The 23,273-nt window shown below is 41.8% G+C and overlaps 1 protein-coding gene across 4 annotated transcripts in view; it reads right to left on the reverse strand.

Moving 5' to 3' along the window:
* Positions 1-23,273, reverse strand: part of COL22A1 (collagen type XXII alpha 1 chain) — a 221,721-nt gene that overhangs the window by 50,480 nt on the left and 147,968 nt on the right. For all 4 annotated transcript variants that reach the window (XR_009728580.1, XM_061374148.1, XM_061374149.1 and 1 more), the window contains 12 exons: positions 16,590-16,643; positions 16,197-16,250; positions 15,212-15,265; positions 13,766-13,819; positions 13,335-13,370; positions 11,451-11,513; positions 10,170-10,223; positions 7,179-7,220; positions 5,092-5,124; positions 2,111-2,164; positions 1,533-1,586; positions 380-433 (listed from right to left, as the gene is read on the reverse strand). Coding sequence is in view for 3 of the 4 variants with exons in the window: in XM_061374148.1 (XP_061230132.1) it covers positions 380-433; positions 1,533-1,586; positions 2,111-2,164; positions 5,092-5,124; positions 7,179-7,220; positions 10,170-10,223; positions 11,451-11,513; positions 13,335-13,370; positions 13,766-13,819; positions 15,212-15,265; positions 16,197-16,250; positions 16,590-16,643 (606 nt within the window). In the remaining variant the exon portion in view is untranslated. The remainder of the gene's footprint in view (positions 1-379; positions 434-1,532; positions 1,587-2,110; positions 2,165-5,091; positions 5,125-7,178; positions 7,221-10,169; positions 10,224-11,450; positions 11,514-13,334; positions 13,371-13,765; positions 13,820-15,211; positions 15,266-16,196; positions 16,251-16,589; positions 16,644-23,273) is intronic.

The raw sequence follows: 23,273 nt of genomic DNA on the forward strand, positions 1-23,273 counted from the left end.
AGAAAGCAGAATTGACTTAGAAGCCTAAAACCATCTATGGTCAAAACCTAACTCAGGCTGCTGCTGAGAAGAGAGCTCCCTGCACCAGCTGGCTGCTTGGGCTTGTCTTATACCCCTGTGCTCTGCAGGCACCTCACCCTGAGCATCTTGTAAGAGAGCGAAAGACTTGGCCAACAGAAGATTCACAGTTTAGGGCTTGGCTGACTGGGGCATCAATCTGTTTGGTGCAGCTGTGCCTGTTTGCCCACAAGCAGTGACTCTTCCAGCTGCAGCTTAGGATGTGCCACGTGCCCAAGCAGCCACGGTCTGCAGATCTGCAATGTATTGACTTCAATGTCCCTTCAGGTGTGTTATGTCAGGGAAAGATGCAGTTACTTACAGTCTCTCCAGGGGCTCCAGCTTCTCCTCGGGCTCCTTTCTGCCCCTTTGTGCCCTATGTGGAAACGAGATAGAAGCTAATTAGAGATGGGCCAGAACTGTGTGCCAAATGAAAACAATGTGCAGTAGGCAATGGTTTTCATTAATCAATTCAGAGTTTAACAGCTGAGGAAATGGCTCCCAGTCCTGTGTGCAGAGAGAAAATTAAATATAAAAATAAACCCCTGAGACATAAGAAGAATTGCTAATGACTGATCAGCTTGGAGGCTGTTTCACAGCATGGGATGCTGACAGTTGCAGGCATTCATCTGGGTGAGACTCTTTCCTATCCTCAGGCCTACCAGCGATTTCATTTCCAGCTCAACTCTGAATGTCTCCCTTCACAAAGACAGTTCTGCCTGCAGTTCTCAATTATAAACAGTTATTTGGGAATGGTCAAAATAGATCCTAGTACAGAGGGCTTGTTCTAGTCCTATGTACCACGTAGCTCTTTCTTGAGGATTTTGGCAGGACAGATGAATAGCAGATGTTAGTTAAAACTTGCATGGTATTACTGTTTTTTTCCATAATGCTAAGACTTCTGCTAAGATGTTTAAGATGTTGATGCCAAAGTAATGGTTAATTGCATGGCTTGGGCTGTCATATATGCACATGTGGTGGCAGAGTGAACACCTACCCATGGTGACATGAAAATGCACTTCAGTGATAACTGGCAATATGTGCAAGGCAAGAGGTTCTCAGAAGATGACTTGAGACTATGAAACCATTTCACATGAGCTATAATGCATTCAAGGTCAAATGGGCTGGTGTTGAATCTGGATGCTCTGCAATGTTTTGGTAATGTGCTGCAGTATCTGAGACCTGTGGCTTGGCGGAATTAATACAAAGATACGCTCTTGAAGAGTACCAAAGTTGGAAGGAGTCTCTCAGACAATACTGATCCTGCTACAGAGATGTCATCTGTCTGCTTTGATTTTCCTCACGTTGTCCTGATGCCCAGCATAAGTAAATACAGAAATTCCTGAACTTACAACAATGAGGAAGGGGAAATGGGCTGTTGGTGTATGGGGGAAGGACTATTTACAGTGATACAGACTTGTAGGAACCCCTCTCTGATCATGTCAAAGATTTTCTTCAAGGCTGGACCCTCTTACCTCTGCTCCTGCAGGTCCTGGGGCACCTTTTTCACCTGGAATCCCAGGTAATCCCTGAAAAAAATGGAGGGAAGAAGGTGAAGGAACTGAAGGAAACTGCTCCTTGAGCAGAAGGAGATGTCTCTCGTTCCTCCCACTGAGAGGAGGAAGGGTGGTTGTCAAAAGACTGAGACTGCACAGGACTGTTTGTCCTGGGGACTCAATTCAGAGCAAGAGAATACAGAATAAAAATAAAGTAGCCAAATGCTGGGCCACATCACTTCAGAACCTCTTAATAAATCCTGTACATCCTTACTGACACCCAGGCTCTGCCTATCAAGCCCCAGAGTCCTCTTCTAAGCTACTAAGGTCCAGAGCTATAAGCGAGGTGCTTACATTCATGTACTCATGTAGCTTTCTCATTCATGTACTCATGTAGCTTTCTCTATATAAAGCCAAGCATGACTGTGGCCTGATGAGAGAAGCATCCCAACTATGGAGGGACCATGTCCCACCCTCTCCCTCCAAAACAGGGAACTTTCATGTCTTCTTCCTGCTAAAGTTCAAAGCCAACTGAGGAAACACTTGGCTGTGCTTACAGGTTCTCCGCTTGTTCCTCGATCTCCTTTCTCCCCTTTTGGTCCAGGTTCACCCTGATATAAAACAATAAGACAGAGAAATAAAAGGCTATTTCCATGGCTAGAAGTCACACTAGTCACATTTGGTAAGAGGGCTATTTCAATCGGTTATCCATTTCTGACTTAGAGGAGCTTCTTCAGAGGACTTTGAGGTCAATGAATCAAAACTGGTAGCACACACTAAGACGTGGAGATGATTGCCTAGACTTTTTGGGTTATTATGCAGTAATTTGAAAAGAGACCACTTTTCCCTCATGGAGAACAGTACTTAAAGAATTTACCATTCCAAAATTCAATCAATTCAGCTCCAATGTATTAAAAGGCCAGAGAAGATGTCCAATAGCAAAAGCATCAGTGCCACTGCACCACTTCTGTGTAGGACCACAGACATAATAGTATTCTGCAACTGGAGAAATGATCCGCATACAGACATCTCCCTATTCCACCTTTAAGAGGGAGGTGGTCAGGGTCTCATTTTAAGCACTTCCAGAGAGGTGCACTATGTAGAGGTTTTCATGATCTCTAGTTCTGTCAAAGTCTCCATACATCCATGCCACTTCTGCTCCCTCCTTCAATGTCAATACATTATTTCATGGACAACCATCTCTGACTAATAGGATTAATTTATTCCTGCTCTTCCTCCTTACAGTAAATCAAAGATGCTTCCAGACAGTTCATCAGCTTTGTTCTGAGCTCTAGAAAAGATAATCAATAATTCTATATTTCTGCTTTTTATAAATTGAAAAGGAACAACACACACCTGTGGAACCAGCTGGAATGAACCAGGCATTACATGAACACTCACATTTATATATTTATATGAACATATGTATTCAGGCACCAGCAATCGTTACTTATTCATTATTTATCATACAAAGTGCTTCAATTATGCAATCAAGGAAGAGTAAGAACATCAGTGGTTTAATCTACACATACAAACAAGGAATAGTGATCATTCAAAATGCAGAACCCAAGACAAATCAACTTGAATTTTATTCACGTCAGCTATTTGCCAATCACTTCTGTAACACCTGGGAATTCAAAGTCCAATTGCAAATTAATCTCTGACAGACAAAACAAATGTAACTGCATAAATATTACTTATGTCTGAATTTATTATGCACGATGAATATTACCATGTATGAGGAGGGATTTTACGTTGCAAGTTTCAACGTTAGACCATCTTTCAATCAGGCAGTCCCTGATGCCATCTAGTGGCCTTCAGAAAGGTAGTGGGATCACCAAAAGAAGTTGAAGCAATGGGGCCTGTGTAACGAGTGTAGCTGTGCCTGGAGATTGACATTTCAAGCTCTGAAAGCCTTTTGAGAGTGCAAAGCAACAAATGACAGACATAGGGCAATACATTTGCAGGCAGGGATGGTGTTACTGAGTGGAAATAAGGGCACGTATTACTAAGGAAAATAAGACTGCAAAGGGAAGAAGTAACTCAACAGGTAAAGGGAGGAAGCTTCCTTAATTTTCTGATTTCTCTCACTTTTTCCTTGATAGTTGACTTTCATTGTAATGAAAAATCAGCAAAATTCCAGTCTAATGTCCTAGCACAGCCACAAACATGGGTAGAGCAGCATTTCTTAGCACAGCCTCCCAACAAATCTGCCTGTGACTCCTTCCAAATTTGCCCAGCCCACAATGATGTATTAACTGTTATCAGTGTCCACTACTGCTGCACATTACAAAGACCTTTACCCTTGGCAGCTGGACTTAATCCACTGCCATCCTCTCCTTTCCTATGGCTCAATGAACAAGACTGATGCAGTGACAGCTAACAGATGCTACCAACCTGGTCCAGATCAGTGCCTGCAGCTTCATTGACCTGCCCAGGAGAGCAAACCTGCTCTCCTGTCATCTCAATTAACATGTTAGTCATTCCTGTGCCACTTAAAGGAGAGGAAATGCAGTGGGGGTTCAGCTGTGCCCAGCTGAAGTGGAAGATAGAACTGCTGCCTTCTATTCGGGCTGTGTTTCCTGGTACTATACACCACATAGTTGGTGGAAAGCAATAGCAAGTATTGTGTTTTGGCAACAGCCTTCAGCACCCTGCTGGTCCTGAAGCCTCTATAATATAACCCATGACACTTTCCTAAGGCTTATCACCACCTTCTGACACTTTAATTTGTAGAGCTGTAAATCAAAGGTAACTATCCGTACCTTTCATTTACAGCTCCCAAAGCCTGCAACACTATGTAAAAGACCTGTGCTACAGTATCATCACATTCATCTTACACATAGAGGAATCCCAGCAACCTGACCTGCTAACACACTTCAAGCCTTTTATTCTTTACTGTCTTACAGCTCATTTACAAGACAAATGCACTCAAAGCAGAAGAGAGAACTCCCGTGACTGCACCACTACAAAGACAACATGTCATCGTTCTGTGCCTTTCCTTAGTAAAGATATTATCAAAATACAACTCAAGGGGAAAAGCAAATCAACAAAATCTTAACTCTATTTCCAGTACTACCTCACATCCCTACTTCCTTCCTCAGCCTCTGAAGTAGCTGGCATATGCACTTTCTTGTCTAATGGCACTTACAGCCTACTTCTGCCATTTGTACATGTCATTTATACATGCCTCCTGATCCTAAACAAGCTTATTCACGTACCAATGGTCTGATCCTATGTAATGACAGATATTTCCCACAATGTGCTGCAAGTCGGAAATGAGACTTTGTTTTAAACTTAAGAGGCAGGAACAGCATATATCTATGTCAACTGTGACCACAGGCTGTTGCTGGAATTACCGTGATTGGTTACAATGGTGAGGTTGCCCAGAACCAGACTCAAACAGAGTTCTTTTACTGAGAAAAAAGTGGAAAATAACATGGAAAATACTAAGAAGCTATCATATTGTCTATCATATTGTCTATCATATACAAGAGGCAATAAGGCAGAAGTCATGTTCATTAGAATTGTTACTTACAGGAATCCTGGGGTGTGGGGTGAAGAAGGCTGTCTGGAAGAGAAATCTGTGTTAAAAGAAACATTGCCTATTTTCCTTGCAATGTAATAACTTACATGCATTTCGCCTTGTCATTACAGATTACACACTCCATATATCCATCAGGTTTATAAATGAGCAACTCATTGTAACATCTGGCTGATTGGAAAAAAGCCCACAAATACCTGACATTTCCTGGAGTATTTGAAATATGAACATAAACACAAATACATCCTGTATGTCCCACTGCTTTGAAAAAACAATATTTAACCTTGTTAGCAAGTTTACTCCAGGCAATCTCCAGCTCACTTTTCCACTTGCAGCCATCTTCAGTATTACTAGATTTCCTGATGCCATGGCTGACCTTGATGTGTTTTCTCTTTGCTTTGAACCATATACAAGACATATATATCTCAACAGGGCTGTCTTTGGGATTACATAGCCATCTTACACGAAGGTATAACTCACCCTTTGGCACAGACTGAAGAGGCCCAACTAGTCGGCCACAAAAATTATCATAGGGATGGAGCACTACTGTGAGGAAAGGCTGAGAGAGCTGGGGCTGTTCAGCCTGGGGAAGACTCGGGGAGACCTTAGTGCAGCCTTTCAGTTCTTAGAAATAAGAATATCTAATAAAGATGGGGAGAGGCTTTTTAACAAGGCCTGTTGTGAAAGGATAAGGGGTGATGGTTTTAAACTAAAAGAGGGGAGATTCAGGCTGGATGTGAGGAAGAAATTCCTTACAAATGAGGGTGGTAAAACACTGACACAGGATGCACAGAGAGGTGGTGGATGCCCTGCCACTGGAAACAGTCAAGGCCAGGCTAGGTGTGGTTCTGAGCAACTTGATTTAGCCGAAGATATCACTGCCCATTGCAGGGGGGTTGGATCTAGATGACCTGTGAAGATCCCTTCCAACCTAAACTATTTAATGATTCTATAATAGCAGGCAATAAATTATAACAGTTGTGCTGTTGCTGCTTGAAAGTCTTTAGGCACTTCATTTTCATGAGCATACCTTGATTCAAATTCTCTTCATAACCTGTCAATATGGCAGGTGTATCCAGCTGTAGTGAGCAAAGCTGACAAGTGGATATCTACCATATTTGGAGGATCTGTGACTGGAATCAGCCCTCCTGTTATAATGGCAGGTCTGTTCCTAGTGCTCACTTCAAGCTGCTTACTCAGCTTTTGTTGGAGGGAACACCAGCAAAGCAGTTTTATATATTTACTATTATAAATTTTATTTTTAATATAAATCTTATGCATAAATGTATAATGTATTATACATAAAGAGGTTTATGCATTTACGCTCTGTAGATGCTGATTTAATCATCAGTGAACTTCATGATCCCAAAACTAATTTTTCAAGCTTATTTTAAAAAATGAATTCATGGTTTCTTGGTCTTTAATTTTTTATCTGCAGAAGGGCATACTGAATCAAGTATGACTGGTTTGTGTGTTGGATCCTGTGCTGAATCCAGAATGACCTCTGGGATGAGAGGGTCCTTCTGGGACTACAGCATAGCATGGCACTGTATGCAATGGAGGCTCTGGGAGGCTGCAGCATCCTTGAAGCTGAGTGCTCCACCCCGTAAGTTCATGTCAGTGAGAAGTGAAACCCTTTGCTTTTCCTGGAAAACAGTGAAGTGTTCCCCAAGAAGACAAGCTGTTGTTCACTGGTATCTGTGAGCCAGCCTTCTCCTGAGATCCCAGTGGGAAAATCTAGCTCACCCTGAAAAATGAGTATGAATGTATTCCATGTTCTCAGCCACGACCTTCTTTAGATAGCTCCCACAGCTGCTAAACAAATCACGAATTCAATGTAAGTGCTACCATAAGGCAAAAGCACACAAAAATGCTGTTTGCAAAGAGGCAGAGGAGGACGCAACCTTCCCTCAAAATACAACTCAACATCGCTTCTCTGAAGCAAAGGGAGATAATCTGAGAGTAAATGGCTCCTAAAGTTTCTGTAAAGAAGGAACTTAAACATTTCATGAGGAATTTGTGTGGAGGAAGTATGATGATGCATTGAATCTTGTTACAGCACAGAACACAATCTTACTTACTGTTCCAGGTAAGCCTGGGGGCCCAGGGGAACCTGTGTCACCCTAGAAAGAGAAGAAATATATATCTAAGGATATAAAAAAACTCAAAATAAAACTCAACATTATCAGGTAGAAGATGCAACATCATCACATGAGATTTAACCCAGTCACAACCTGCTGGCTCAGTGACACTGCAAATCGCATAGCAGTTCTCTGCTGGATAGAACAGGGTAAGGAGTAATGTGTTCAAATGTAACAGGCGAGATTCAGGTTAAATATAAGGAAGAAGTTCTTTGAGAGTGGTGAGGCACTGGAACAGCTTGCCCAAAGAAGTGATAAATGCTCCATCCCTGGCAGTATTGAAGGCCAGGTTGGATGAGGCTTGGAGGAGCCCATTCCAGTGAAAGGTGTCCCTACCCATGGCAGGGGGTTGGAACCGGATGATCTTAAGGTCCTTTCCAACCCAAACCATTCTATGATTCTATGAATTTACTTCATTGCTCTGGCCAGAATTTCTGCTGTCTTTGGTTTGTTGCATGCAGGATTCTCACTTTGTTGTCTTTATCAGTTCATGACTTCCACTTCACAGATCATTGACCTATTCAGTGTAGGACTGATAAGGAGTTTAATTTACATTTTAAGTTAAACTTAATCAAAAATTTTGATTGAAAAACATGTTTCAGCTGAACTTTTTTGGTGCATAGGAAAAAAAAAAGAATCCTCTGTGTTTCATCATAAATATAAGTTTCTAAATTCAGTTTTCACACTAATTTTTTTAGTTAAAACTATATTGTTGAGGAAGTACCTCATGAGAGTTATAGACCAGGTGTCTTACCTGCCATTGATATTCCTGGGGGTTATGCTCCACAAACACCAGTCCCCCTGACACTTCAAAGCCAAGAACAGCATACAAACTTCCCAGACATAGGATATTCAGGTGCTTCACTGGATATGTCATTTGGCCATCCATGAAAGCATTCCCACCTCCACAGCTGGTGAAAGTCACTAGTGTATGCTAAGAAGAACAAAATGGTACCCCCTTCCTGATGGCTACCACTTGGGAGACCTCACCTGGAGTATTGTGTGCAGTTCTGGTGTCCTCAAAATAAAAAGGACATAGAACTGTTGGAACAAGTCCAGAGAAGGGCCACTGGGATGATCAGGGTACTGGAGCACCTCCCATATGAAGATAAGCTGAGAAAGTTGGGGCTGTTTAGCCTGGAGAAGAGAAGGCTGCATGGAGACCTCATAGCAGCCTTCCAGTATCCGAAGGGGGCCTATAAGGAAGCTGGGGAAGGACCCTTCATTAGGCACTGCAGTGATAGGACAAGGGGTAATGGGTTAAGACTTAAACAGGGGAAGTTTAGATTGGATATAAGGAAGAAGTTCTTCCCTGTTAGGGTAGTGAGGCACTGGAATGTGTTGCCCAGGGAAGTTGTGAATGCTCCATTCCTAGCAGCGTTCAAGGCCAGGCTGGACAGAGCCTTGGGTAACATGGTTCAGTGTGAGGTGTGCCTCCCCATGGCAGGGGGGTTGGAACTGGATGATCTTAAGGTCCTTTCCAACCCTAACTATTCTATGATTCTATTCTATGATCACCACTATAATGAAGGCATTTTTTTCACTGCACAACCACAGGCATCTACAAGGTCAGTGTTTCATCTTCACCTTCATTTTCACAGAGCTTGAGTGTAAATTTTGGTAGATATCATGCTTATGTAGTTCTCTCATTTCTATTAAAATTAATGGTGTTGTGATGGCAGAAGCCCAGGCCATTCTTTAAATTACTGTTTTAGTACATCACAGGCAGGCATAGAAAACTTCTTTAGAATTTAATTGCAGGCTCATTTCTATGCGCCAATTCTAAAACAATGAAAATTTCCCTTGAATTACAAGTTTTTCTTAAATTTCATCAGCTCCTTACTCCTTATTGCATTATTTGACAAATTGTTGTCTCCATCCCACACACAGCTTTTTTTTGCTGCTTCTCTGTAAAGCTCAGCTAAAAGAATCATAGAATCATAGAATAGTTAGGGTTGGAAAGGACCTTAAGATCATCCAGTTCCAACCCCCCTACCATGGGCAGGGACACCTCGCTCTAAACCATATTACCCAAGGCCTTGTCCAACCTGGCCTTGAACACTGCCAGGGATGGAGCATTCACAACCTCCCTGGGCAACCTATTCCAGTGCTTCACCACCCTAACACAAAAGAATTTTCTCCTTATATCCAATCTAAACTTCCCCTGCTAAGTTTTAACCCGTTACCCCTTGTTCTATCACTACAGTCCCTAATGAAGAGTCCCTCCCCAGCATCCCTATAGGCCCCCTTCAGATACTGGAAGGCTGCTGTGAGGTGTCCATGCAGCCTTCACTTCTCCAGGCTGAACAGCCCCAACTTTCTCAGCCGATCTTCATATGGGAGGCGCTCCAGTCCCCTGATCATCCTTGTGGCCTCCTCTGGACTTGTTCCAACAGTTCCATATCCTTTTTATGTTGAGGACACCAGAACTGCACACAGTACTCCAACTGAGGTCCAACTAGAGCAGAATAAAGGGGCAGGATCACCTCCTTCGACCTGCTGGTCACACTCCTTTTGATGCAGCCCAGGATACGGTTGGCTTCCTGGACTGCAAGTGCACACTGCTGGCTCGTGTTCGTTTTCTCATCGACTAGCACCCCCAAGTCCTTCTCCGCAGGGCTGCTCTGAATCTCTTCTCTGCCCAGCCTGTAGGTGTGTCTGCGATTGCTCCAACCCAGGTGTAGGACCTTGCACTTGGCATGGTTAAACTTCATGAGGTTGGCATCAGCCCACCTCACAAGCATGTCAAGGTCCCTCTGGATGGCATTCCTTCCCTCCAGTGTATCAACCGAACCACACATCTTGGTGCCATCGGCAAAAAGACTCTGAATGTTTTTACTCTTCCTCAGATATTCTCCTTTATCACTTATCTCTGCCAGCTTGTTTCTTCCCCTCTTGTCTAAGGAGGATCATGCTCATTTCATGACTTACCTTTACTCCTCTTTCACCTTTCAATCCCGGGAAGCCATCTTTTCCTTTTTCTCCCTAAAAGAAGGCAAAGAAAAGCAAGAAATACTCATGTTTTGATCAGATTGCATCCATCCCACTATAATATTTTACATTTTCAGTTGATTTTACCTGTCCTCCATGATGTAGCGCAAGCAATTAAAAATGCAGTATTTTGGAGACGGCTACATAAAATCCACACTATTTTCAAAAGCCAGTGAATAACAGTGAAGTTAATGGAAAGGAAATTGCCAATCCCAAAATAACTTTCCTGTAGAAGATTCTACTGCCTGATGCAGTTATAAAAGCCTAATTTTTTCTAGTAGGACAAGAGAGGCACCAGAACAGGAATTGAGACCCAAAGTAGACGTTCATACTACCAGCTTTATACGTATAGAAGATTTCTGAATCATCCTTCACTGGTGCCTACCTCTCTATTTTGCCCAGGTAACCTGGCCATCTGAATGAGAGATGCTTAACAAGGATGATGTGAGTGCTCCTCAAAGTGCATACACAAAATGCATTTAGCTTACCATTCAAATAGGAGAAATCTGACCTACATTACTACCATTTTACATATACAGAGAATATATTCTGTAGCTTATGCTTTACAATACATATGGTAAACTGATCTCTAAGACCCCAGTTGGTTTTAGATCCTTCTGGATCACATCCAATTAGGTAGTATTTGTATACTTATGCGTAAATAAGTATAGGAGTACTTGATCAGACCTCATTTACATGGCTAAATTTACTGTCAGGCCCCTGATTCAACTATTTCCTAGTATGTAGATGCCTCTGGAAATCTGGAGCTAGCCAGGGGATGCAGTAGACACCAGGACATAAGTGGAAGTTAGGCTGTCAGAAAAAGATCCAGCCATCTGAAGCCTTCTCCAGAGCTCAGCGACAAGTGAGATTTGTGATTTTGTTGTTATCAATCTTATTTTAATGTTTTTAAAACAAGCAGATATATCTGACAGTGAGGCCCAAAGAAACTTCTACTTCCACTGCCTCACAAGCAGCATGGTCATAACCTTCTGCATTTAGGGTAGACACTTTTCGTTAGCACCTCCGCTGCATTTAGGAACAGTCATTAGGCAGTAAAGTACATTTTTGGAAGGGGTATTTGTTGACTTTGCTGGGCACCAATCAACTGCTCACCACAGTAATTACAAGAGGGAACATCATCTAGGAACACTGGAGATAAGGCCTTCTTATGCTTAATAGCCAAAAGAAAGAATCAGTCTGTGGCTCAGCTTCACTCACCTGGTCTCCTTTTTCTCCTTTGAGCCCAGGTAAACCCTGAGGACCAGGAAAACCTGCTTCACCCTGAAAGTAAAACACAACTGTGTGAAATCCAGGAAGAGGCATCAATCATGGCTTCTGTTAATAAATATAACTAAGAATGAAAAGGGAGGATGGTGGACCAAGCTCTTTTCTCACTTGTGTCAGCTAAAATGCATCAAGTCTAGTCCTCAGGATAGGCTAATCTAGCCACAATGCCTCTAGGCTGAAGAGGATGAAACCTTTAGCTGTCTATCTCTGTCTGATATTAAATTGTGAAATCTTTGCAACTCATAATGACTGCAGATGTTTTATTCTTGATACCCAGTCGCACCTTGATACACACAATATGTGCTGTAAGGCCAGAATCTGCCCCATTTTTTAATAGGATTGAGTATAGCTATAGTCTGCTGAGAGAAAATAGGATTAGTTTGATTATCAAATAATTTCTTATTCATGGAAAATCATTACTTAAAACAGCAGCTAAGACTTCGCTTTTTTTGCTGTTACACTGTTAGCCAAATCCATGTAACTTAGGACATGTTTTCTTCATGCTGCTCTGGTAGCGGGAACAAACAAGTGAATCAAAACAGCAAAAAAAAAAAATTCATTTTTAATTATCTGACCTGAAAATGCAAAACCTGCACTGTATTAATTTGAATGGTACAGATGTTACCTGACAAAGATCTAGAATTTTCTGGATGCATTATTGCACATTTGGTTTTCTTCCTGTTTGAACTTTACCTTTGACTTTCTGCTTTATAATACTTGCTATGGAAGTAATTAAGATCTCTGTGCCATGTGGTTTGTTGTAAATATATCAAGTATTCTCAAACTTAGCTCCCAGTTGGCCCAGTTTGTCATCTAAAAATAACCATGTGGTTTCCTATTTATAACTATTCTGCTATCTGCAGTTGTAGTGCAATATCACAAAGAATGTCAGACATGGCCAGGACCCAAATGCACTAAGTGCTGTACAAATACTGAACTAAGAAAAGGTCATTCCTGCTCTGAAGAGATTAGCTCTGAAGTATGGGAAGACTCAAAACATTACTGTGATATAGGTATAATGAGTCTGCAGAAGAAATCAGAGAGGAACAAGAAGCTGGGGGAATATCAAGGTGATGTTTGGAGAAGACTAATGAGAGTGACATTTTGTGGTGGAGAAAATGGTGCTTTATGAGAGCCACTGCAGGATCCTGGTGTAACTTTGGCCTCTGGAAAGATACTGAAGCAAAACTTAAATGAGTTTGTACGAACTCAAGGACAGAAATATAATGTGAAACAGTCAATGTGAATTTTAAAAAACAATCATACCAAACCCATCCAGTTCCTTCCCTTGATACAAGAACGAAGCATTTGTGTGATGTATCTTTAGTAATATGTCTGACACAGGCCAACATGACATTCTCATTAGCAAACTACAAGATGCAGCATAGAAGAAGGGTCTCTAGAGGATGACTTAAAACTGATAGAAGAAACTACACTCACACACCTGTTATTAATTGGTCCCTGTCAAATTCAGAGGATATAGTAAGTGAAGTCCTCTAAGGAACTGCATTATTCAATACTTTAATTTATGGCTGAGGTGACATTAAAGAGAATAGTTATGAAATGTGTGGAGAGCACCACACTGGAGAGAGAAACAAGTGTTTTGGAAGGTGGTATTAGAAGCCAGAACTGCCCTGTGTGGTGAGATGATGCAGACCAAGTGGCAGTGCTTTGGCTGGGGGTCTGACCCTTCGTGGGAGTGGGCTTGAGCCATCAAATGCACATGACACACAGAGATCTTGTTATTGACCAATGTCTTTGTCACTGCACGTGATCACTTGATATCTTGCTGCTAAGATCATTTTTCCTGCTCACCTGCTCTCCAGGTTGGCCATGGCTCCCTGGCTCACCCTGAAAAAACAAAATCAAAACATTAACATTACAAGGACTCTTTTGCAAAAACACTTTCTCATTAGTAAATGTGTCCTCTATTGTCCTGGCCCATTTTTGCTCTACCTACTTCCCATAATGCACTGAAATTCCATTCTTAATGGCTTGAGAAACCAGACTGAAGGGAGCCAACACAAAGGCCAGGTCATATCTCCCTATACATGTAGATTTGAGAGAGGAGCACCAAATGAGGATTGGTATTTTAGAACACCATGAATTCTGAAAAGCAATGAGCTGTCTATGCTCATCCACTTACCCTTCAATTTTAGAGGAATCTTACTGTCCTTACTTCAGTATAAGACCTTCCAAAATCATACCTTGACTGGCTACAGCCAACTTGAAATACAATTCCTTACCTTAGGGCCAGGTTTTCCAGGAAAGCCTTCCTCACCCTTTTCCCCTTGTTCTCCCTGCAGGGAACACAAGAAGTTAATATACATACTCCTTTGGTAGCACAGCATGTTTGCAGGCAAAAGCGAGGAATATTTTGAGTCAGATCTTCAGTATTAGCCTGAGGATGTAAATGGAGCCAATTGAGAATATGGGTTCTGGAATTTTCCATTCTAATTTATGTAATCACATCTCAAGCGCCAATCACCCTACCAGAATATTTCTGGAATAATACAAAGTAAACCATTGTTACATTAAAGATGTGCATAGTGAATGACCTCAAAACCAAAACCCATATTCAGTTTCTTCAAATTACATATGGTTAGAAAGTCTACATTATTTCTGTTAAGAAAAACAACTAATTGTGGGATTGGGACCATGGCCACTGGGCTTTTTAGATAAATGAAACAGATCTTTCAATGCTGGTGGTGTCAGAATGGAGAGCAGAGGCTGGAATGCACTGCAGAGCTGAGGAGTGCAGTAGGTACTACAAGGGGCTGGAATTAAATCCAGAGTTTATTTAGCCTCAGAAGTGTATTAACTCCTCACCTTTATTTATCAGTAAATGGGAGCTGGGGACTCTGGCTCAAGCATTGACTGCACTCAATTGAGAGAGGTGAGTATAAATGTAGTGTGTTACTGGAACAAGTAGGGGTCATAGTGTTCAAGTACCAGAGGCGTGAAGACCACTGCCAATGCAGTCCAAGGCAGTAGATGAGTAAGAGCTATTCTCCTTATTCCAATATAGCATCATCATCCCCAAATCCTAGTTTGGCCTTCCTAGTCAAAATATGGCACATTTCTTTGACACTTATTATGTAGTGATGGCAAGACAACCAGAGTATCTCCTACCTCTAAATCTCTTATCTTCCTTCTCCCACTGCAGTGACAGCAGTCACTCCCAATCTGTCATTTGCAGAAGCTTTTGAATAAGGGACAAGATGTAGGAAATAATGAAGAACTGTCTTTCTGCCACACAGACCTACAGAAGCCATAGGGCAATGACAGCTCTTCTCTCCAGCCCTTCATGGAGGAAAGAAAGGAACATCTCTGGAGCCTGACACACTGCTCTTCTTTGTGCTTTGAACACATTCCTTGCCTTGTCAGTGTCACTGGCTTTCCTGAATGGTGGTAGAAGCATCTCTGTTTGCAATGCTCAGCCTGTATTTGCCAAATAGGATGCAGTAGCTGAAGACTGGAAGAGGTTCTCTCATCCTTGCTCTATTTACAACCAGCGCCATCTTCATAATGACTCCGTACACACACCAGGAGCTTCACCAGTGTCTCCATGATCGTGGGATTAGTGAGGGGGTGTTTGGCTCTAGAGATGTGCCCCCTTTCCCACTTACTAGCTCACTCAGATAATCTGTCCAAATAAGTAGCTTAATACCAGTGTAGATGGTGTCACTTGCCTTTTGACCTGGAAGCCCAGGAAGCCCATTGAATCCATCTTTGCCAGGCAACCCCTAAATAAGAGAAAATCATAAGCTGTAGGTGCTTGTTCTTTACACCAGTAACAACAAGATCAGCAAAAGCACGTTCAATCTATCCCTCTTGTCATGCACCTAAGCTTAAGAAGAATGATCTCATGCAGTTTGCTTTGACTTTTCCCCTCCTCTGCCTCAAAACACACAAAAGTTCTCACAATGCACAGTATCTACTTGGCCTGTTTTCCAGTATCCCAGTTTTGATAAATGGCCACTGGATGTCAGTGTTGTTACAGAGAAACACTGTAGAGCTTTTTTGGGTACTATGGAGTCTTAAATAACTTTTACAATTACATTTTTACTTTTAATTCTCTATAAGTCTCTTTTCTGTAGCTATAACAATTTTTTAAAGTCTAATTCTCCTTTTAAATAGTGGTAATTTCTTATACAATACATAAACTTCTTACATTGAATTATACAACACAGTGGCAGAATCATTCAGCAAGATAAAAAGCACAATTATTTCCTGCAATGCATTTAAAATGGTGAGAAAAACTTCTGTCCCCTTTCCAAGTGTCAGTCAATCCCAAATACCACAGAGGCTGCTGTGGCACTTCTTAATACCAACTACTGAATAATTCACCTTTGTTGACTTAACGGCCAACAGACATTTCTATGCCAAATCAGAGAATCTGTGAGTTCTTTGGCCTGATTCAGAGAACTCCAGGTTCAGAAGAGCCTGGAGTGTAGGAAGTTCAGAGTGTAGGAATAGTAGACCTGCATCTGGTAATACCCTTATTCACAAAAGGCAGCAGAGGCCAATGCCTGCATTAAAGGTGACAGTGTTCAAGCCCTCATTAAAACCTTGCCTGCAGAAAAGCTGCAGGAAATGAAATAAAGAGTTGAGAACTGGAGTATCTGAAGTCAAGGAGAGCAATAGGGGCAAGGGAAGCAGTTCCTTAACACTTACAGGTGGTCCCGGTGGTCCAGTTTTACCAGAAACTCCAATCTCTCCTGGAAGCCCCTGTAAAAAGGAATTGGGAGAGAAAAAAACAATAAAAATCCTGATTTCTGTCCTTTACAGCAACCGAGATTTTAATTTAAATGCAATCTTCCCTTCCACAGTAGCCAGATCTCTGCTGTGGGGAGTCCTGTAGACACTGACCAGGGAGTACCAACATGGTTCCAATGCTTGGCACAGAGAAGCTGTCCTCTAGGATCAGCTGTAGCTTCTCAATGAGAAAATACAGAAGACATATTGCCAGAGGTCCTGACTCAGTTCCCCCTGGAAACTATGACCTAAAGTTCTCCCTGTTCTTCATTCTCTTTAATATAAACCAAAAATCCATGCTTGTTTTCTTACTGGTGCTCCAGGTGGTCCAGGAGGTCCAGCAATGCCTGGGGGCCCTGGAGGTCCCTGTAAGAGATGAAGTAAAACCATTTTATCTCTGTGATAGTGGCTGAAAGCCTCAGGTCCTTTTCTTTGCAGTTAGAGCCCTGTGCAAAGTGGGCAAAAGCACTGAGCTTTATTTCATTAACTTCTAATAAATAAAAGTGTAAGATGCCAAACTGAGCTCTCCAAGGGAATCATGCTCATGAGCAGAACACTATCTCTGGCTTAAGGCACTAAGTACTGCTGTTGTGAGCTCCATCCTTAAATCCAGTACAAGAGATGGAGGAGTTCAAGGCCATCAATGGTAACATAGAATACAAACCTTGTCCGGTGGGATCTCCTGTAGCATCCAACCTGATTTAATCTTGATTAATGTCACTTCAAAGTGAGCAATTTACCTCTGCAAAAAAGATCTCTGAAGTAACTAATGGATGGAACAGGTTTGTACTGGGGCAGGGAGCAAAATGCATCCATGACTATGGAGAAACAATGCACTGAATCAAGTGCTTCAAAGCAAATGCACCAGCATTTTAGTGCTGTACATTAACTCTGTTGATAGTAAAATGCCCTCACAAACTCGTACTTCAATGTGCACATTCAGTTGGAAATATCTTGAAGGTATTTATTACTCATTTCCCTGCAACAGCTGTTTTTCTCAGGGAAACCATTCTCTCAATAGCCATTTGATTTTCAGAGGAGTTTATTTCTGTGTATCGAGCAAATTGTTAAATTCGGCTTCCCAGATGAGAAATTTGTTTCCATACTAAACAAATCTTAACAGGCTGCCTGAGATGCAGAGGTGTTTGTTACTTCCACCTTCCGCTGTAGACAAAGTAAGAATCCTCCTGTGCTCAGATTGGAGCATGTGCTCATGTGGTTTTTGGATCAGGACCTAAGCAAACAATATGAGAATGGATGTGAGAAGTGGTATATATGACTGAGTTGGAGTTTTACCCTGGCTGTCTCTTCTGTCTTTCTAACAGGATGACTTCATTCGTTTTCAGTTTTCAGCATAGGGACAGTTCTGGTGTGCTTTTATTGAAAAAACAAGCCACATTCCCCCACTCTCCTCCTAACCCTATGTGAAGAATTGAAGCTGAGCAACTGACACAAGATAGAAAATGGCCGGTTGGAATTTCATCATTCAATATCACAAAGCACAGCTTTTGCGATTAAGGTATTATGAGTCATGGCTCAATATTAGCACTTCACATTTTAGGAAAAAATGAAAAGAAGAAAACAGTGTAAAAAAAGTGATGACAAGAAGTTATTTGTGGCATGGTTTGACGGAGAAGGTAGCAGATAAGCACTCTTTTTAGAATACACTCATAAAATTCAGCCAGAAAAGAAGAAAGCTTCTCACCAGTAGATGGGGCAAAGCGACCAAAAAAGGACCTGCAGATGCACTTGCCTCCCATGAACCGTTTTCATTGAGGCTTAGAACAGACGTGGATTCATCCACCAACTTTAGCATTTGTAGAGTGCCTCAAATGTGAGCACAAATAAAACATCCCCTTGGGATGCACTGATGCAATCTTGTGAAGCCCTGAAATAACTTCTGGGCACATGGGTCCAGCTGCTATTGCAGAAGGCTCCCATAGTTAAAGAGCCCTCTAGTCCCATCAGCAGACATCTGGTCAAAACCAGCCGTCACCTCAAGAAGGTTTTGCCAAAGAAAAGCACCAACAGTCCGAATTAGCCCAGCACAAGAGAAAACACCATACTGTAGATACAACTGGGTGACCTCAGACACCAGGGATGTGGAGGTTCTGCTTGGCTCTCTACATGGTACTGCTGAGAGGCCCTGCAGAAAGCTTCTAGCAAGAGGTGAAAAAACCCAACAAGGACCTAGCCTCAGGATGCTGCCTCAGCTCAAGCATCCCCAGTATAACACAAGTTCCCCCACACAGTACAGACAAGGGTAAATCTGACCTAAAAGCAAAGATTTTCAGCAACCAGCATAGTCCCTAAAATGTGAGGTGCTACAGCTTCATGACCCTAACTGTTTCTCCTAGTAACTCTTGATAGTCTCACTATCAAATTTCTAATTCTTCTCTTCAGTTTTTCTACATTCTGGCCCACAATAACCTTACGCAACCATAAATCTTGACATGCAAGCACACAGCTCCTTACCCTGAACTGCCAAAAATTATTCTGTTTTATTGCTCTCCATGAAGCAATAGCCCAGGATATCATGCCCAAGACTGGTTTATTCAGGTGGCTCCTGAATGTTACGGTCACTAAAGGAAAGTTCTTCTGATAAAAGCCTCTCTGAGATGGGCATAGAACAGTTTTATGTAATGGCCACCAGTACCTCTGGGAGATGAACAGACACAGAGCAGTAAGACAGCAAAATCACATGAAAGTTGCAGAAATACATCATATATGTCCTTTATAAAGACCTCCTTTTACTACTGGCCAGAACAAATCAGTTTTACTTGTGAGATCAGTCTCTCATGCTTGTATATATATTTCTGTTATTGTAGCCCTTATCCCGACTTCTGAGTATACTTCAGAGCAAGGAATATTCTTGCTAAATATTTGCAAAGGGCTAAACTGACAGCATTTATTTGTTATTAAAATAACCCAAACCCCAACCAAACATAGAACAGCACGAGGACAGCTTCTAATGCTTAACCCCAAAATTTCATGCCATCTGTTTTCTTTGCTTCCTTTTTTAGACTGAATCCAGATTAAATTACCTGATGTAAACAGTCACCTTTTTCAGAGTTCATTTGAAGAATTACACAAATCCCTGTCCCAAATATAGTCCCAATGTTGTCCTTTTAAACTGTGATTTCGCTGGTAAAGAAACTGATGTGTTGTTCATAGAATCACAGAATGGTTCCTACATGCAAAAGCAAAAACTGATATATGAACACTTTAGAATAAAGCAGGGCTGTAGAAACACTTCGGAAAAGAAATGGAAAACATGGATCTTTTACAAAAAATGTTTAAATCAAAGTATTTTCAAACTGTTGCTTTGAAAACAAAAGATTTTAAATAATTATTATAATTCAAATAGTGTTTAGAGGTGTGTGTGTCATGGCTAGGACATCTTGCCCAGAGAGGTGGTGGATGAGCCATCCCTGAAGACATTCAAGGTCTGGCTGGATGTGGTTCTGGACAACCTGGTCTAGTTGAAGATGTCCCTGCTCATTGCAGGGTGTTGGACTAAATGAGCTTAAAGGTCCCTTCCAATGCAAACTATTCAATGATTCTATGATCTTTAAGATCATCAAGGGGATGTGTGTGGATTTTTCTCAGGCTTGTGTTTCATCCAGCTCCATTCCTTAGACAACGTAATGCAGGGACAGTTCTCAGAAAAGAAACTGGACACTCCATATATGAGGAACAGCTGTGCTTGTCCTCCAGGATCCACTAAAGGATGCTCTGCTCTTCCAGTATTGTATCTTGCTGAAAGACAGGATGGGAAAGGAAGAGCTATTAAGATTTAGGTTCTGCACTCCCTAAGGAAGCTCTGCAAAGGAACAAAACTCTTTTTCTGTGACTACATCAGTAGGTTGCTTGGCCTAAATCTCTTTTCCATGGAAGAAGGGCTGGCTATGTTTTAGAGAGAAGGGAACAAATGCTATTCCGTGATGGAAACTGATGTCTGATGGTTTTTCCAGATATACGTCTCTGGAGGCAAAGCTCACACAGACACATTTTCTGTATTATTATTCCATGCCAATGACAGGATACTCTTACACTATGAGAAAGGCTTAGATAAGCCCTTAAACCATGTCAAAGCAGGCTGTGGTCTGGGCTTCTTAGGCATTGTGCCAGCTTTATGAACAAGAGCTTCTGGGACATACAGGAGGAGCATGTCATCTGCTGCCAGCGATAGCAAAATGCATAACCATGACCCTGACAATCATTTCTCCTCCAATGTATGTGCTTTTCTCCACTTCAAAACCAGTTACTCCCTGCAATTTCAACTCTCAGAATGTCCTCAGAGACCCTTCCTACTGGCTTTGAACTGTCTCCCCTTTATTTCCACTTTTTTTCCCATCAGAAATGAGGCTGTTGCCATGAGTTTTGGGGAGTAGTCCATGAGTCTCCCTATGTCCCTTACTATTCCAGCAATCCATTTCTCCTCCACTGCATATGAGTGGATTCTGGGATCAGCTCCTAAAATCTGCCCTTCATTTCTCACCCCAGATACTACAGTATCCGTCAGCACAACTACTGTGAATTGTCTTCAGTAATGCTGCATTAGAGCATCATCTTGTTCTCTTTGCTTAAATCCTACCTTACAAACCAAGACAAAGAGAGTATAGAAGAAGGCTGTTGCTGGTGACACTAAAAATCAAAAGCCTAAAGAGCCAACAGATCCAAGCATTTACCTGTGAAGCATGTTCTATAGTCACCTTCAGTGATAGTGACACAATTCATAAGCAGAAGAGGTCTCCAGTTATTTCACCAGGTGGCATTGTAATTGGAACAACAATATTATTGTAAAAAACAGATTTTCAACAAAAAATCTCCAAACCGTCTTTCTGGCTCTGTAAAAGTACTGAATAAAGTTGGATTTGTGCATAGCAGTCTTTCCAGGAGGATTTTTTGCTCCCAGTGAAAGGCAGCACTTGCTTAACTTCATCACTTACTGTAAGATACGGGCACGATCTCTTTTGTCTACAGAGGAAGATTTCTTTCCCTTGTGTGTTAACTTTCAGTTGGTTTACTGAGTCAGTGCAGCATATGAGAAAAACAACCACCCCCCCTCCCTTATGGTCTTCTGTTCCAGTGCTATTAGTGATCTGCGCAGGTGAAGGCTTTATTTTTGTTAAAGGCATAGATCTTATTAAAAATAGCTCTGAGAAATATCTTCCAATTCCAAGCAACACCAGCATAGTTTGAATTCAATCTAAGCTTTGCAGCTGGGGCCTCTATCCTTGCCTCACATTTTGCAGTATCAACTTGCATCACAAAAAGGATGTTAAGGACAGGATACACTTCAGAGGATATCATTTATTTCCTGAATTATATAAGAAAAGCTGGGCTTGAGCTCTCACCCTACGGACAAGTCTATACTAATTAAATCACTGCCAGCCATGACTATAAAAGGTACAGATTGTACTGGTCTTCCTCGCAGGTCTTAGTTATACAACCAGGTTATCTAGCATAAGGCAGACATCAGTAACAGCCCACAGATATTGAAAGTATAAGCTACAGCATTTTTGTTTAAATCTCAGAGTTTTTACTTTTTTGGCTGTCTCACAGGTACCCATCTCACAGCATGTACCTGCTCAGCATTGGGAATCTAGAGCATGGCTCATTGGACCATTTATAGGAACCTGCCTTAGAAGAGCTTCAGGCTCCACTGATGGTATTAACTGGATCTTCACCAACAGGAGCTCAGACACCTGCATCCCATCCCCATCCTTAACCCAACAGATGCTTGTTTTTAGAGCTGAATCCCAGCCCTGGTTGTTCAGAGATACAGCTCAGAGTGCCTGAGCAATTGGTTGGCACTGGGGCATCAGCTTCCCACTGCAGAGCCTGTGAACACAGCCATCATGGCTCACTCAGCATACGCTGCCTAACTGCAGATCTCTTTCCCCCCATGCCTAGAAAAGCACTTTCAACTGTATGTCACCAATTGCCTTTAGCCTTTTCTCTCAACTTTTCCTACCAACGGATGATGAGATAGACAAACCATACAGAGATCTTAGGCGACCATGAAGAAATGCACAACCTCATTGTTTTCTGTGCTTGGTACCCATCCATTACAACTGAAAGAGCTGAACAGAAATGCTCATTTTTCAGTCTGCATTTGAACAGCCTGCAATAGGAGTTTGGCCCATGATTAAGGCTCCTAGAAACTGAAACAGTACAAATAAATAATAACAACATAAACACATTATGAGTTCAGATGTGTCTGTGTCCTTGCTGCAGGAGAATCATTCATATCCAGAGGGGAAATAAGACCCGGAGTGTCTACTCCATGGCTTAATGATGTTGCAAGATGCACCATTTCTAAAAGTCACAGGAAAATAAAAGTGCTCATTTTGGGGGTTGCTGACTACACAAGATGAAGAAAATAAGTATATGGACTGGTTGACCACCAGAGCTAATTTAGAAGGGCAATCAAACATTTTAAAGTCTTCTCGGATTAAAATTTCATTTGAGTTAGTGTGTGCAAAGAGAGAGGTAAAACTATGGCTACCCTATTGACACAAAGCATTCCCAGGCTCACTGGGGGAACTGAGAAGTTACCCCCTACCTGCTACTTTGGGATTTGACACTTACATTAACTCTCAAATGTGACCAAACCCAGTCAATAACCCTTTAGAGTTGGACTGAGATCATCTTAACCATGGTTCATCAATGGATTTGCTGACTTTGCTCTGGTGTAGCCCTTAGAAGGGTTCTCTTGCTCACCTGACTGATCCTTCTGTGGCTTCTCAGCTGCACCAAGCATGACAGCAACTATTTTTCTTGATAAAGCCTAACAATAACTTCTGATGGTCTTTTCTATGTTTTTCAGCAGCAATGTGACTTCTGCAGCCACTATATCCACTCCTTTTTGACCATCCAACTATCAATGTGGGGAATCAAGTCAGAAAACAGAAGTATAAATAGGAAAGGAAAGGGGGGCTACTTTTTAGTGTCCTAATCTAGTTTATGTATGATCAACTCAAAATGGTT

This window comes from Neopsephotus bourkii, unplaced genomic scaffold (assembly GCF_033783945.1).
Source record: "Neopsephotus bourkii isolate Nb327-2 ecotype Australia unplaced genomic scaffold, CSIRO-AGI_Nbou_v1 NB_1637, whole genome shotgun sequence".
NCBI lineage: Eukaryota > Metazoa > Chordata > Aves > Psittaciformes > Psittacidae > Neopsephotus > Neopsephotus bourkii.